A 14,905-nucleotide genomic window follows, 5' to 3' on the forward strand; every position below is an offset into this window, starting at 1 on the left:
CCATTTTGTTGTGTCTGAATTCTCGCGTTCCCAGCATTGTACTCCACCATCATGTAATTTCATATTTACATTCTGATCCTAGTCCCTCGCTTGCACAGCCATGTCTGTATCTGTATCATCCATAATATACCCCTCTCTACTAGATAACAGCTATCATCGTTTTGAAATTTGCATTCTTCATGAAAGATTTCGCGTCATAATTTACTACGGATTCTACCTACAAGTACATGGTCCCCACGCGGATACAGTGTGAGTATCATTAAAATTTTCCGTACCACCGCCTTGGGATGATTGTACTCGCCAGAAGACAGATCACAACTAACCCATACTCCATTATCAGGTCCATCACTAGCCATGGAATCCAGTCGCCGGTTGCAGTGTTAAACCGTCGTAGAGTAGGATTTGATGACGGTCGAAGCCCGAGCTCGTCGTCGGCTGACCATGCGTTGAGGATGCTGTACGCAGCACGCGTGCCAAGGAACAGAAGCGCCAACGTGATCCCTCGGAGCAGCTTTTAGGAAGGAGAACAATATCAATATCAATGGATCAGAAGTGCGGAACATCCTACGCACCGGTCTGCGCTCTGGCCGAAGGGTATAGCGATACGAGTAGCAAACGAGATGCGTGAAGAATAGGATAACCCATAACGCAGCGTATATGATAGCCCCCACTTCGCGTAAGATCTTTCCAATATTTTGAGCGCTTTCGCTGCTGGGGTCGTTCGATTGAACAGCTCCAGCTACGGATATAGCTAGTGCGGCGAGTGCGAGTATGGCAATGACTCTGAAGGATCGTATAGTTCGATTGCTCTCGCTGAAAGAGTGCTGACCGCTGGGGGGGCCGTGAAGATCGTGAACCAAGGACGAAGTGGAGGACGACGTACACGAGGCCAAGGAAGCCTATGATGGCTAGGGAGAGAAATGCAGGTGCCGCAACATCCAATGCATACGCTGCCCTGAATAGAGTGATCATTGTAGGTTCCACCAGTTGGCCTGCCAATAGTAACGCTCCATTGGCAATCCGAACTACCCGACGAATAGGTCAGTTCATGCTGCCCAGAAAAATAAAGATATGATTTGTGCATACCTAGGGAATGCAGAAACAGGAATAACCAGCCTGCATCGCGTCGTAACGCGTAGCGGCCCATCAGAACAATAGTGATCGCGGCAATGGGCACATAGAACCCAATTTCTGCCGCCGCAATCTGGCCGCGCTCGTCAAGAGGCATTCTGTTAGATTATAGTCCGATATTGGTATCTCGTAAATTCAAGTGTTTGGGTCGTTTTCTCGTAGATTTTGGGTCGTTAAGTGGCGTAAATGGGACGGGGTGTCGCGGGAGGTAAATGGAAGGGTTCAAGTTGAACTTGGTTGAAAAGTTGAACTTGCATCACACATGGCGCATAATTTTATCTAATCTAATCTCGAACGCTTCAGGCTCAGATAAGCGCCTCAGTGGTTTTCACACCGGATGAAGTTTGTTCGATTCAAAGACGATGAGGCTTCCACGGAGAGTACCCTGGGGTTCGCTGGACGACCTTAATCAGGTTTGCATCTGGATTTACTACGACGACTCTGAGGAATCGAAAATCTTGGCCATTCAAACGGTGCGTATTGGTATTTTCAGTCATTTGCGTTGTTAACAACGGCTTGCAGCTGTCAGCATGGAAGGCCACGACCGCCCTACCGCACGCATTGGACTCGACATTAGCCCTGCTGGCCGTGACACAGCAAGATAACTCACAAACGAACTCATCTTCGTATCTGTCCTTGCGCCAGAGCTACGCAGCAGCTTTGATTAGACTTGTGAATGGACTTGTGGATCCCCTACAACTCGGAGTGTACGCCAGGTCTATAGCTGCAATAGCTGCGCAGCTGGGCTTGCCCGCATGGTTAGTAGAGCTGAGGCATGCTGCAACGCATGAAGATCTACCAAGTCTTGAGCTCTTACGACAGGCTTCCAGAGAAGTTAGTACCATATCGTGTGTCAGGCGTGTATTTACTCGAATAATAGTCTTTGACATGGCTGCTCAACAACTACTTCCTCCCGATACTGAACCACTCGACATCTGCGGAACCTCAACCAAAAACTCTTCCTCCCCTTCTACCACTACTTAAACGCTACAAAACACTCGTAAAAGCAACGTTGCGCGATGCGTCGCTGCGCACTCGGTATAAGGCGAATTTATCGACCGTCCTGAAAGAAATTGAAGGGTGGATAGCGGATGCAAAGGTTGCAGCGAATATCGCGATCGGAGGAATTGACTGGAGCGAGACTGCAGAGGATGAAGACCCTCGGGAGAAATGGGCACTGGATAGGCTGAGCGACGTACTTCTGCTCAAAAGCGTGCTCGTTCCACTTTCGAAGAAGTAATCTCGATCTTCTAAAACTTTCGAAGTACAGCCTGACGAACCTTGTGTATAGGAAAAGAGTCTTCCCAGAGGATACATTTTACCCGCCCGTGTCTTCCATCTCCCTATGGACACCATTATTGGCACATCTATTCCAGTACCATGCTGATCTGCCCCGTGTATTGTGCGAAAGGACCGCATCATTTCTCGTCTCAGGCGACACAAGATCAAGCACTTCACATAGCCTGTGTCTCGCCCGCTGGGCGGCTTGGATCGTGGATAATAATAATGGAACTTCCGATGGCCGTCAGGATTCCGGTTTGCGAAGAGACATTATAGCTATTTTGCTTCAGGCCATAATGCCTGGCGCAGGGACCGACAGGGCGACGAAACCGTGAGTGCTGTGGCAATTATCCTGTTCTTCGCTGTTCTCAAAGTATGGAACCAGCATTTTCGCACTTCTCCAAACTCTGTGTGAAGGTGATCAAGATCTGGTAGACACGTACTCTGCACTCAGTGAGCGCGCCCGCCTACCTCCGAATGTATTTACGGTAAAGCAATTCAAAACACACGGATTCATGCGAACTTCAACCTAATTTCTGCCCATGTTCGTAGGAGTGGCGTCCTGATGATCTCGAGGTCATGGCGCATCGTCTTGACACCCTGACCTCGGTCGACGACACATACGATGGCAGTGCTTCTTCCTTGCGCGCCGGTGCACAGACGGCTGCACCGGTGAAAGAAGGGACGACTTCGGCGAACGCGGCAGCGGGTTGGAGGATTCTAGATGAGCGCAGTAAATGGAAGCCCACTCCAATCGGTGTATACTGCCCCCCATCGTGATGCTCCAGCATCTCCGTGTGGAAGCACATGGAGCAAAAAAAACCTGAATGTATTCGATGTTGTATGGAATACGAAACAGCGCAAAACAGCCTACATCATGGTCAGTTGTGAACCCTTCGATTCCGGATAGAAGAACCGTGGTTGTTATTCGATGTTGGTCAGCAGGTAATCTGTTTCTCTGAGTGCAACTTCCATTCTGGTAACGCTCCTGGAAGCAAACCGTTTCTCCATCACGCATCGTTATCTTATCTGCTTTCTACGCTCCCACATTGTGTCTACTCGTATTATCGCCCACGACGATGACCGTGACACCTATCAACACCTGCGTCCTCGGGGTCGGTTTAGGCGGCTTGACTTTCCATATACCTTTCATTCTCGCACTCCGAGACCTCTTCACCCTTCACTCTGTACTTGAGCGCAACCCAAGCACTCTTGGCGGTAAAGTTCACGAACGGTTCGGTGTAACCGCCAAAATACACCGATCCTTGGACGACGTATTGGCCGACCCTGAGATCGAACTAGTGATCGTCGCGACTCCGAGCCACACCCATTATGAATTTGCACAACGAATCCTGGAAAGCGGCAAGCACGGTGAGCAAAGGCTTGCGCGACATTGTGTTTAGCACGTTACACAGTGCGCTATCAGTCCTTGTAGACAAGCCCGTAACTGCGACAGCAGAGCAAGCTCGTGAGCTAGGACACCTAGCCAAGTCACAGAATCTGGTCATCTATCCGTACCAGAACGCCCGGTGGAATTCAGACTTCCTTGCTCTCAAGAAACTACTCGAGCTCCCAAGTTCTGATCCTAGGTCATTAGGGACAATAGTCGAGTTTGAGGCCCAGTAGGTGGTCCTTTACTTTTGTGCCGGATTAATGTCAATCCAACAAATTTGCAAAAGTTACGACCGGTATCGAAGGGTGTTAAAGGGAACCTGGAAAGATCACCCCCTTCCAGCCAATGGCCAACTGTATGACCTAGGGACCCACATCATTGATCAAGCTCTCACCCTTTTCGGCCGCCCGCTGAGGCTGACAGCATTCGTCCAAAATGCAAGAGGTATAGGACACCCGGATGTAGACGATACAGTGCGTCCCAACGCGTGGATATTGCACTTGCACACATTTGCTTCCTGTTTGTAGTTCTCCGTGTATATGCATTATCCCGCGGTGACTGCTATTCTTCGCGCTCAGATCCTCTCCGTCCGTTCAACGCAGCTACGCTTTCTCGTCCGTGGGACAAAGGGTTCGTACACCAAATACGGAGGGGACGTCCAGGAAAGCCAACTGAAGACGTTAAACGACCCATACACTGAGATCCACGCAGAAGGGTTTGGCAAGGAACCCGAATCTCTTTGGGGTTTAGTAGAAACCATCGGAGACGATGACCAGATCACTACAGATATGTGCGTGCATGTACACTCCTGCCCACAAGATTGTTTTATGCTAATCCCTTGATACGCAGCTGGCCATCCACTGATCCGGGAGCGTATATCGATCTGTTTAAGAACCTTGCGGCCGTTATTAGAGATGGTGCGGCTCCTAAGATCAAATGGGAAGACGCAACGAATGTGATAGAGATGGTAGAGCTTGCCCATCAAAGCTCCAGAGAAGGTCGTACTCTCGATGTTCCGAGCCATGAAATCCAGTAGTTATGAACATGCAGCGTTTCGAATACAAGGATAGACGTTGTATTCGAATTTTGACCGGATCGGAAGTTATCCAGATCTCAACGACCAGTCGACAACAACGACGGCACTAAGCTACACCACAAATAGTACTCTGCAACCGAGATATGTGAGAGTTGATAATGGTAGGCAATTAACTAAAGTAAATACGTCTTGCCGACTCTTGCGATAAAACACAGCGACCTTCGCAAACTTTACAAACTTCATGAAGGTATTACCACCGAGTTCTTGTAAGGATAAGGGTGTACTTGTACAAGATATGACTTTCATTACGCTATGGATAGATAATGTGTAGTTTGTGGATGCGCGTCGAGTCGCACAAGGAACTATACATGAATTATGCTCGTCCACCTTTCTTCTTCTTGTTGACGACCTTGAAGCCTCCCCACTCGGGCTGGGTCGGCTTCGGTTGGGCCTTTACGACGTCTGCAATCGATACCGGCTTACTCATGGCGTTGCCATTGACGTTGGTCTTCGGACGGGAAGCCACGTCAGCTTTGCGCTTACTTATGAACTCGGCTGAAAAGCGTCTGCCGTCAAGAGTGGTGCTATGGGCGTAGATGAGGTCGGAGATGATCTCGGTCGTCGAGGGATCTGGATCAAGGGGGAACGACAAGAGCATTTGCATGATTTCTTCGACTGGGGAATACGTCAATTAAAAAGCAGTGTTAAAGGATTACTGTGACCGTACCATTGACGGTGCTGCTGAGGCCTTTCAGCGAATCGCTCAGCCATTTCAAGAAGTCGTGTGATGGGTTCACAGGGTAGTCATCAATCTTGGAGGCAGCTTTAGCAACTGAAGCCGCGCTAGGTCTGGTAGTAGTTATGCCATTGGGTCGAGGAGTAGGCGCAGGTGCGGCGGGGGCATGAGAAGCCGCGGGAGTGATCGGAGGACGGGCAGGAGCAGCACCTGGAACGGCCTTTCCACTTGGCCCTACAACAGACCATGCGTTGCTCGCTTGGGCTGGCGGTTGAGCAGGACTTGTGGCCTATCAACACCAGTTGCATCAGCAGCGAAAGACGGGCAAACTACGGGAGGATCAAACCTTAGTGGTGCTTTCAGCATACCCTCTTTTCAAGGCTGCCGCGGCCGTCTCTTTGACAGCGAGCTTCTTACGACGCTCTTCTTCGTCCTGGATTTCCTTCATCGTCTTCTTGGTCGAAGGAGGCTTCACTGCAGTGGTCCAAACGGGAGGCGTAGTTGGCGCTGAGCTGCTGGCGGCGGCTCCAGCTAACACTTCTTTGCCCAAAAGATTACTACGAGAACCAGTTTGAGACGTGGGCAAACCCCAAGAGGCTGAAAATGGTTGAGCCTCGTCAACTACCGCAATAGCTCTTGCAGCCCGTTCCTTCTCGCGTTCAGCAGCCTTGCGAGCTTCTGCCTTCTTAGCTTCTGCCTCTTGAATTTCCCTCAAGCTCAAAGATACACTCGATGGCTTGCTTTTCTTCGAATCCTCTTCCGTTGCCCAAGCAGGTTGCTTCGCTCCTGCGGATAGCGTGGATGGCGGCGGCGACGGACTCTTGGTTGGTAAAGAGGGTACTGGAGCAGCTGGAGCAGCAGCGGGTTTCTGAGCCTGTTGAGAGGTACTCTTTCTCCGAGATTTCGCATTACCGATGGGAGCCACCGCAGCGGCGGGTGCAGCTGGAGTTTCGGCGGGCATGGACGGTTTGGGTGTGGCGACGGGTGGTTGCGCCGTCTGGGTGACAGAAGGAGTGTTGTTTTCGGCCGCTAGCTGCTGCTGCTGATTATTATGTTGTACGATATTACTAAAGGTAAGGCTGTTCGGCCCAGTGGGTTCTTTCCAAGCATCATCTTCAGCAACATGCGATGCCGCAAACCACGGCGAAGGATCATTGACATGCGAATTTGACTGGTTGGATTGGGAAGGGGGTGGATTGCGCTTCCATGCGGAGGGCTGAGAAACGGGGACGGGTGCAGCGGGGGCGGTATTCGTAGCTTTTGGATGAAGCGCGTCAAATGGACTCGGGCGAGGTGTAGAGTCTGCGGGTTTTTTCCAAGGAGCTGGCGCAACAGCGGACTCGTTGCTCGGTTCAGTGGGTTGCACCGGAACGGGGATGTTATCGGTGGCGGAAGGTGGCGTAGATATGGGGATCTGCGAAGGTATGGGTGGTAAGTGGCCTGTATATGACACGCCGTTGGAATCGACCGGGGGTACCGCGGGTGAAGCAAAGTTGGTATTTCCAAAAGGGACATTGGGGTTCATGTTGTTGAAGCCGTTTTCTTGTGGTGGCGGATGCATGTGCATCATTGAAGGCTGGCTCGAACCCGGTATACCGCCAGGAGCAGAGTAACTGGCTGGCAAAGACATTTCTGGCCCCGCACGCACTCCATATACTTCATAGCCGTTTGCAATGGATGGATCGGTTATCGAGGTCGACCATTGATTCGGTTGGTATCCCCCGTTGAAACCGTACATGTCTGCGGGCCGTCCAGGCGCGGTATTGCCATAAGGTTGTTGAGATCTCACACCATAGGTGGGATCTATATCATATAGTTCTCGACGAACGGGCGGATACGTAACTGAAGACTCTGGGACGGTAGCATAACCTACAGGCCGCACGCCCACCGAGGGGTCACCCATAGTATACGATCCCCTACTAGATGTTCTACCACCAATGGCATCAGGGGAATTGTTGCCAAATCGGCCAGCGCTGAAAGCAGACGAAGGAGATTCTGCGAAGCCCGCACCGTTGGTCAGGAATGAGTCAAGAGTTGAGGTACGAAGGTTCGCTAAAGGAGCTGGTTGGAATGGTTGACTAAAGGAATTGTTCGCTAACGGTATGCCAATACTATTGGGGGGCGCGCCCGCGTGTCGCATGAGGCCAGGGGGAGGCGGTGGTGGCGACTCCGGCGGTGACAAGAATGGTTTGCCCCCTCGCGCCTTGATTACCAGCTCATCGACACGTATCCAGTTTGCATCGGACTGGGTTCGCTTCGTAGGAAGGTCGGGCGTGAAATAGCCATCGTCGTACCATTTTTGCATTGTATCAGCCCGGAAGGGACCTGTTAAACATCTTGAATACGAAACTAACAGCAAGAGGGACTGGAAACTTACCTTGAACTTGACCTTGAGGATCTAAATATGACCACTCTACGCTGGCAAGATCTACCGAATCTTGCGCAGAGGTACTAGATGAGCCCCCCTCGACTGCACTAATAGCGCTAGTACCATTAGTCTCTTCCAGCGACAAGTCGCGTACGCCGTTGCTCAGGCCATGATCCTCGGCTTGAGTCATCTGGGAGGTATCACTTATTGATGAACCGTGTTCTGTTGTTGACGATGAATGATTTCCGTTTGGTTTGAGGCCTCCCTCGTCGGTACGTGCTGTCGAGTCTTCTGCCCCAGAGGGTTTCTTTTCAGCAGATGCGTCGCCAGGATCCAGTTGCTTGCTCTCTGATGCCTTGCGACGTGCTAACCAACCTTCTCCAGAGCCACTTAACACACCGTCGAATCCAGAGCGAGAACGAGGGGACACGAGGCCTCCATCACGGGGCGACGGCAGAGCTCCCGACACCTTCCGTCCCGGTATCGTCAAAGATGGTGCATCTAAGGAATTCGCAAGCGTCAAAGAGCACGTTTTTGGAGAAAGTCTCTACGTGAATACCTGAGTCCCTTCTCCGCCCCATTAACACCCCGAATCTGTCTCTGTGAGGGCTTGCTGCAGCTGTTGTATTAGAGTGGCCTAACCGAGGACGCTCCAGCCCTGTAGTTGTTGTGGACAAGAAGGTCGGGTGATCAGTAGTTGACTGGCGTCTACGAATTTCAGAGTTAAGAGGGGCTGCAAAAAGCTACAGAAGGAAACTTGTATGATGAATGGGAGGGGGACAAGTCAAAGGGGATTTTCTAACCTTCTTCTCTGCTTCATCCATTTCTTTGCATGCCACCGGGTCTGTTGCAATATCCCTCACGACTCCCTCCCACCTCTCCACTTCAATACCCAAGACGCCTCTACCTTGACATTCTTTATAGATCCTAAGCATTTCCTCCCTGGAATATCGAAATGGGTGTGTTTCATCTGGTTGGTCGGGCTGTGGCGGGGCCGCAGGAGATACCAGGGCAGAGTATGTCGACGCGCCGGTTGCAATGGGAAGATTATTGGGCGTCGGAGAAGGCGGACGCTGTGGTCTCGCTGCTGGCTGGTGCTTTGTGCGCATCCATTCGGGGCCAAAGTGCATGGTAGTGCTAGACATATCTGCTGTGCGACGACTTGGTGGTTTCAAGAAGTATGTGGAGTTGCTGGTAGCTAATGAGCTTTGTGCTTGGAAAATTCTGCTGTTTGCGGTACAAACGCTTTGGCGCCAAGTTCACACGTGCAATTATATTCAATGAGTTCCTCCTGACCTTAGGGCAGGTTTGATAGACAGCAACTGCTCATCTACGGCAATGTAGGCCATTACAAGAAAACAAAGCACACAACGCGAGTCCCAAGTATCTACTGCATTTTGATTCGCCATTTCGAAGTCGGAAGTGCTGTAGGGCCAATATCAGTATCCTGTGTGTTTTTCTGCTGTAAACAGCGCACCTTGGAGCTTCCGAGCTGTTGGAATGATGTAGGCGAGCAAGAAGGTGATACCGAACACCATACAAATTGCGGATACTATGTAGTATCCATCGCGCTGGATAACACACTCGCCACTAAGCTGTTTGCAAGTTGTTTTGCCAGTTTCGGTAACACACTCTAGAACTATTAAAGACTGGCGTTACACCAACATAGAGACGAAGGCGTATGGAAGGACTGACCTTTTGATTTTAATTCAAGGTTACTTCCAGGAAGTTTACATTCCGCGATGGTGAAAGTGTCGATTCCTGACAACAAACGCAGGTTTGAATGTTTATCCACAACTGCAGTATGAATATCCCCACCTTTAAGGACGAACCACTTCGGCCAGGTACCACCCATATTGGTGAACGTGTTGAGGAGCTACCAAAGCATGATTAGTACAATTACAACTAAGATTAGGCTGTCGATGATGTGATATTGTCGTACCGTCATATAGGTGCCCCCGATTAACGGGTCAGAAACCCTCGTGTGGAAGGCTGAGATTCCCACAAATTGTACAGTACTTTTCAAACATGATATCAGCGGCAGGAGGTGTGCCAAGGAAAAGACACCTACGAAGCGAAAGACGAGAGGACGGTGTGAAGGATCAGGAACATGAAAAAGCCCATGGAAATCGGCGGCGCAGGGAACCAGTTGATGAGCACGGTGGCTACGAGAGCTAAGCCGATGCGGGGCCAAAACGCGTATATCCATGGACGGAGTGGTCGGTCACCGCGAGACCATTTGGCCGCAAGCCAACCGCCAGCGATTTGGAAGGGGAAATCGATTAGGACGGCTATCGCTAGATCCTCCCGCTTGAAGCCTTTCTCAACCATCTTCAGAGAAGTTGAAGCCTCGTGTGCGGCAAAAGCGACTTTGGCAAAGAGATGGACAACGATAAGGGATTGCACATCTACGCAAGCGTCAGGGATGATAGAAACCCGAGTAAGCTCCACTAACGTTTTAACTTGCAGATAGCCCAGATTTGCTTGTACACGCCCGAGATACTCATGTCTGCTTCAGTCACAACCTCCTTGTCCTTCCCAGTTGTCCAGAATGAGTAAATACGGTTAAGAGCCATATCGACTGACCTCTCTCTTGAAAAGAATGAGCCATAGCGTCACTGCGTAGCACATCAAGCTCCAGAATTTGAGGTATCCGCTCAAAGTGAGGTGTGGTACGCCCCATTTCTTGCTAATGGCAAATGAACACTAGTGGGTAGTTTGGTAGAGGGTGACTTACGCGAACTCTTCACTATTAAAGGCCAAGAAAACCGTGAATGAGGCAAAGAATCCAGTATTCAAACCAATAGTTTGGCAAGTGGACGCGTAGGACAAGCAGTCAGGGGAAAGGAGGGTAAGTGCCCAACCTGGATGAGAAATATTAAATCGGCGACTTGACTACAACGATGAAGGAAGGCTCACCGTCAACGGCGATATCTGGGCACCGATATAACATGTTGAGCGGCGTACACTCGGTGATAAGATGGGTACGCTCACCTTGCGTAGCCGAGAAGAAGACGAGGGAGGTGAATACGACTGTCAGCTCGGTGACATAGTTGCCGGGCTATCGGGGCCCCCAGTTAGACTTATGCTACTTGATGGAATTACTATGTTCTTACGTCGTCCAAAAGTTTCTGCACATTGAGGGAAATATACATCATGAGGGTACCGACGATGAGCTGCATAGGAATGATCCATGATTTTCGGCGGCCAATGGACGTTGAGAACACGGAATCAACTATTGGTGACCAGAGCAATTTGAGCGAATAAGGGTAGCTTGACAAGGCAAAGGTGCCAAGCTGGGAATACGATAAGTGCTCCTTGAGCAGAAACGGGACAGATCCTAAGTAACAGTTAGATGAATGCACAAGGTCGTTACCTAGAAACGTACCGAGAGCCAGCCCCAGCTAATAAATGGTGTTTCTTTAGCCCTCGTAAATACGATAGTTCTGACCAAGAACTTACCGGAACTCCCTGAATAAGGTCTATTGGCGTTCCCGTCTCAGTTTCAGCGGTTCACAATCACTAAACATAGTACACTGACATAGAACACACAGGAGGACCATTCCTTGCTTGTCCCGCACGGATATTGCACGTTTGGTTTCTGACTCATGGCTTCTCGCCGAGCCATTGAAACCAGGCGCTGCCCGACGTCTCTCTTCGTCACCCAGAAGGTTCATCTCCAACTCGTCGTCGCCATCCTGATCCATCCTCGGTGTTCTTGGTGATATATGTATTTCATCTAATGAGGTAGTCATGACCCTTGGATCCAACATGTCCCCAGAGGAATCCGAAAGTGCCGTTTTGGACAGCTTCGCGCCCGATGCTCCTTTGCGACGCGCTGACATGCAATGAAAGGAAGGTGGAGAGAATTATCCGGACACCAGACCCGCCCGCGTCAGATTATATGTGATGGAGAAGTCGTTCGAGCTGCGCTGGCAAGTTATGGACGAGGTGAATGAAGTTCGGATCGTTTCAGCAGTCAATTGTACACGTGGTCATTTTGATCGTGTAGTCAAAATCCAAGTCCACAAGCGCCCATAACCAATCTTGAACTCAACTTCGACAGCGTCACTGCGCCGTTGCCACAATCGATCTACGCATCGTGCAAATTACGGCGCCGCTACTTGTTGGTCGCGTCCTGCTTCTTTTGCGATAGTCAAGAATCACACTACAGGTCTACGAAGTCACGCACGGCCCCGGTTTCTTCTGGGCGTCCGACCGGTATCACTGATGGGGCAGTCTTCCTGTGCAATTTCTCTCACCAATAATCGTTATCTCTGAACAAGAACTGGTTGCATCGCCACCCGACGGATATATCGCCTAAATGCGTAATGTCAAGGTTTCAGAGGTAATGCTTGCACGGAACTTTGTCAATTGCAAGTGGAAAACCCGTCAGGAATATGTAAGATAAACTCAACATATCCGTTCCATCTACCGCGATAGGAATTTGCCAGGCTACTCCACTAGACAGGACGGAAGCCAAGGTTGGCGATTTCCGCGGGGCGACACGCGATGCTGCTGGCTTGTACATCATCTCCTTGCTTTGTTGAACGCCGACTTTTGATGTATCCCCCATGCATCCCTTGCCTTAGCATTTTCAGATCGAAGTCACGCCGCTTTCGATCCAGATTTTCTTCTCCGTTACCTTCTTTGACTCAAGGAAGGTAATGACCACGTCGGCCTACTGTGTCGCCTTGACTTGTTAGCTGCCGACGATGTACGCCTCACCCAGTAGTCCGTTTCTGACAAAGCCCCGAATGGATATGCCTGGAACGTGTGTTGGTCCTGAAATCTCATCATTGGACTCCAGATAGTACGAATCTGTCTTTAACAGCTTGCACAGGAATATGGCCAAGTCCGTGACTCATTTTCTTTCTATAAAACCCAGCAGAACTCAAGAGATTATTGCCTAACAACAACATGTTCGCCATAATCCCCCCCTCCTACTGTATTCTCTTCGGTATCTTCTGTCTCATTGCCTACCCGCTGTTGAGGCACATCTGTCATGTCTTCGCCACCCGGCTCGCACTACGCCACGTACCTGGACCAACTTCGCCCTCAGCGATCTGGGGGGTGGAGTGGCTCCTCTATCACGATAGTCCAGGTGTCCATTATGTCGACTGGCACGCACGCTACGGCAAGATCGTGAAACTTATTGGTGCATTTGGGGTATGGCTGTTTTTCTCGAATCAATCAACAGATGTTGACATGTTGAAAATAGCACCCCGTCCTATCCATCACCGACCGTCGGGCTATATCATTTATCCTTGGCGAGGCCGCCTACAATTTCCCCAAACCTCATGGCGTACGTGCTTGGTTCAAGGCGCTCGTAGGAGAAGGCATATTGTGGATTGAAGGTGCTTAGGCCATTGAAGATTATTGATTAGTTATTGACCAATATCCTTCAGGCAAAGACCACCATGAAATACATCGTAGACATATTGCCCCGGCATTGAGGTGGGTCGAACTGTGACCCCGGCTGTGTGACTCGATCGCTCATTCCGTTCTATAGCCAGCAATCTGTTCGCAATTTTCTTCCAGTTTTTTACGAGACCTCTGCCATCGTAGCTTCCTATTGGTCGAAGACTTTAGATCAAACAACCTTCGATTACGCAGAGATCGAGGTAACCGACTGGGCTGGTCGCTTCGCGTAAGTTCACAAAACAATATCACTAAAGCACTGTTTAACTCATACATCATACCATCTAGCCTTGACACCATTGGGCGTGCCGCATTCTCGTTCGACTTTAAGGCACTCTCCGATGGTCCCAATGGCTTAGCTGAGGCGTTAGATGGTCTGACCAACAACGAAAATAGGCTCTCATCATTCTACATGCGGGCGCTATTCTGGGTGTTCCCGAGTATTCTCAAGATCGGAAAGAAAGGCAACATGATCAGGCAGACGAAGCGCGAGCTAGGGGAGATTTCCTCGCAGCTCTTGGCAGACACGCGCGCCGCTGACGACCCTGCCAGCAACACTCTGCTTGCTATGATGCGTAAGTAGAGTTATACTTACTTCCTTGGCTTCTATCTGCTGACTTCGAGCCACAGTTCGCTCTCCAACCGGACCTGACATGACAGAAGAATACGTAGTAGCTCAGATGCGCACGATCATATCTGCAGCGTACGAAACAGTCTCTGCTGTCATTGCAGTGCGTAGCGTGTCCCTTGGTCGTGCGGTTCCTTAACTAACATACTCATATCCTCTAGTGGGTGCTGTACGAGCTTGCTGTGCATCCTGACGTACAACAACAGTTGCGGGATGAAGTGTCTTTCCCGGGTGATCCATCATATGAACAATTGATGAACAAGTTCCCCCTTTTGGATGCTATTCTGCTGGAGACGCTGCGCTTGCATCCTGCTATCCTGGAAAACCATCATGTGGTAAGCATGTTCACTCCGGTGCTCTTCTTGACGCTTACACAATCTCCGTTGCCACAGGCCGCCGAGACAATTAGCGTATCCCTCAGCGAACCGCTGCCAGGAGCCGATGTGCCTCAGCTTGTCATACCCAAGGGAACTATCATTTCAATTCCAGTGAACGTTCTTCACACAGACAAACATATATGGGGACCTGACGCCAATATGTTCCGACCTGAGCGGTGGGGTGAGCCTTCACAGGAAAAAACATCGTTGCGAAGAGAACTCTTGGCCTTCAGCGAAGGGTAAGCTTATATTTATCAGACTCCGCGCGCTGACGCTGATGCAAACCGTAGCCCGCGCAGTTGCATTGGCAAGACGTTTGCCATGGTTGAAATCAAGGTACGTGCCCCCGACGAACTTCCCGCGGCTCCGTGCTGACGATGATCGCAGGCTCTGATCATCACTCTTACTCGCCAGTTTTCCTTTGCTAGTCCTTATGATATCGAGGCCTTCCAGAGTTTTGTTATCAGACCCCGTATCAAAGGACATGGATCGAGTTCATTGCCGCTTCTCGTCCGTAGAGTATAAATAATAGCA

General features: G+C 50.3%; 6 protein-coding genes across 6 annotated transcripts; 3 read left to right on the plus strand and 3 right to left on the minus strand.

Moving 5' to 3' along the window:
* Positions 1-259: 259 nt before the first annotated feature.
* PC9H_004032 (uncharacterized protein) lies at positions 260-1,228 on the minus strand (the record flags this gene model as incomplete). Its single annotated transcript, XM_036773622.1, has 4 exons — positions 260-511; positions 573-831; positions 884-1,025; positions 1,087-1,228. The coding sequence occupies 4 exons, from the start codon at positions 1,226-1,228 to the stop codon at positions 260-262; spliced, it is 795 nt and encodes a 264-aa protein (XP_036635095.1).
* A 265-nt stretch (positions 1,229-1,493) lies between these two features.
* LAS1 (rRNA-processing protein las1) lies at positions 1,494-3,192 on the plus strand (the record flags this gene model as incomplete). Its single annotated transcript, XM_036773623.1, has 6 exons — positions 1,494-1,604; positions 1,654-1,965; positions 2,012-2,367; positions 2,423-2,743; positions 2,798-2,891; positions 2,965-3,192. The coding sequence occupies 6 exons, from the start codon at positions 1,494-1,496 to the stop codon at positions 3,190-3,192; spliced, it is 1,422 nt and encodes a 473-aa protein (XP_036635096.1).
* Positions 3,193-3,491: 299 nt separating this feature from the next.
* Positions 3,492-4,841, plus strand: PC9H_004034 (uncharacterized protein; the record flags this gene model as incomplete). The annotated part of the gene is made up of 5 exons (XM_036773624.1): positions 3,492-3,783; positions 3,839-4,034; positions 4,092-4,278; positions 4,333-4,595; positions 4,655-4,841. 5 exons carry the CDS (start codon positions 3,492-3,494, stop codon positions 4,839-4,841), a joined length of 1,125 nt encoding a protein of 374 aa, XP_036635097.1.
* Positions 4,842-5,214: 373 nt separating this feature from the next.
* Positions 5,215-9,090, minus strand: PC9H_004035 (uncharacterized protein; the record flags this gene model as incomplete). The annotated part of the gene is made up of 7 exons (XM_036773625.1): positions 5,215-5,516; positions 5,569-5,866; positions 5,924-6,991; positions 7,226-7,902; positions 7,955-8,446; positions 8,505-8,688; positions 8,749-9,090. 7 exons carry the CDS (start codon positions 9,088-9,090, stop codon positions 5,215-5,217), a joined length of 3,363 nt encoding a protein of 1,120 aa, XP_036635098.1.
* Positions 9,091-9,332: 242 nt separating this feature from the next.
* On the minus strand, positions 9,333-11,790 carry PC9H_004036 (uncharacterized protein; the record flags this gene model as incomplete). Its single annotated transcript, XM_036773626.1, has 14 exons — positions 9,333-9,370; positions 9,423-9,584; positions 9,641-9,706; positions 9,764-9,821; positions 9,888-9,963; positions 10,017-10,353; positions 10,401-10,479; positions 10,532-10,634; positions 10,683-10,809; positions 10,865-10,879; positions 10,940-11,006; positions 11,062-11,349; positions 11,408-11,427; positions 11,487-11,790. The coding sequence occupies 14 exons, from the start codon at positions 11,788-11,790 to the stop codon at positions 9,333-9,335; spliced, it is 1,740 nt and encodes a 579-aa protein (XP_036635099.1).
* Positions 11,791-12,865: 1,075 nt separating this feature from the next.
* PC9H_004037 (uncharacterized protein) lies at positions 12,866-14,896 on the plus strand (the record flags this gene model as incomplete). The annotated part of the gene is made up of 10 exons (XM_036773627.1): positions 12,866-13,114; positions 13,167-13,302; positions 13,354-13,402; positions 13,458-13,595; positions 13,655-13,941; positions 13,997-14,097; positions 14,156-14,329; positions 14,387-14,610; positions 14,662-14,707; positions 14,759-14,896. The coding sequence occupies 10 exons, from the start codon at positions 12,866-12,868 to the stop codon at positions 14,894-14,896; spliced, it is 1,542 nt and encodes a 513-aa protein (XP_036635100.1).
* Between the last annotated feature and the right edge of the window lie 9 nt (positions 14,897-14,905).

Source organism: Pleurotus ostreatus, assembly GCF_014466165.1.
Source record: "Pleurotus ostreatus strain PC9 chromosome Unknown scaffold_2, whole genome shotgun sequence".
Classification (NCBI taxonomy): Eukaryota; Fungi; Basidiomycota; class Agaricomycetes; order Agaricales; family Pleurotaceae; genus Pleurotus; species Pleurotus ostreatus.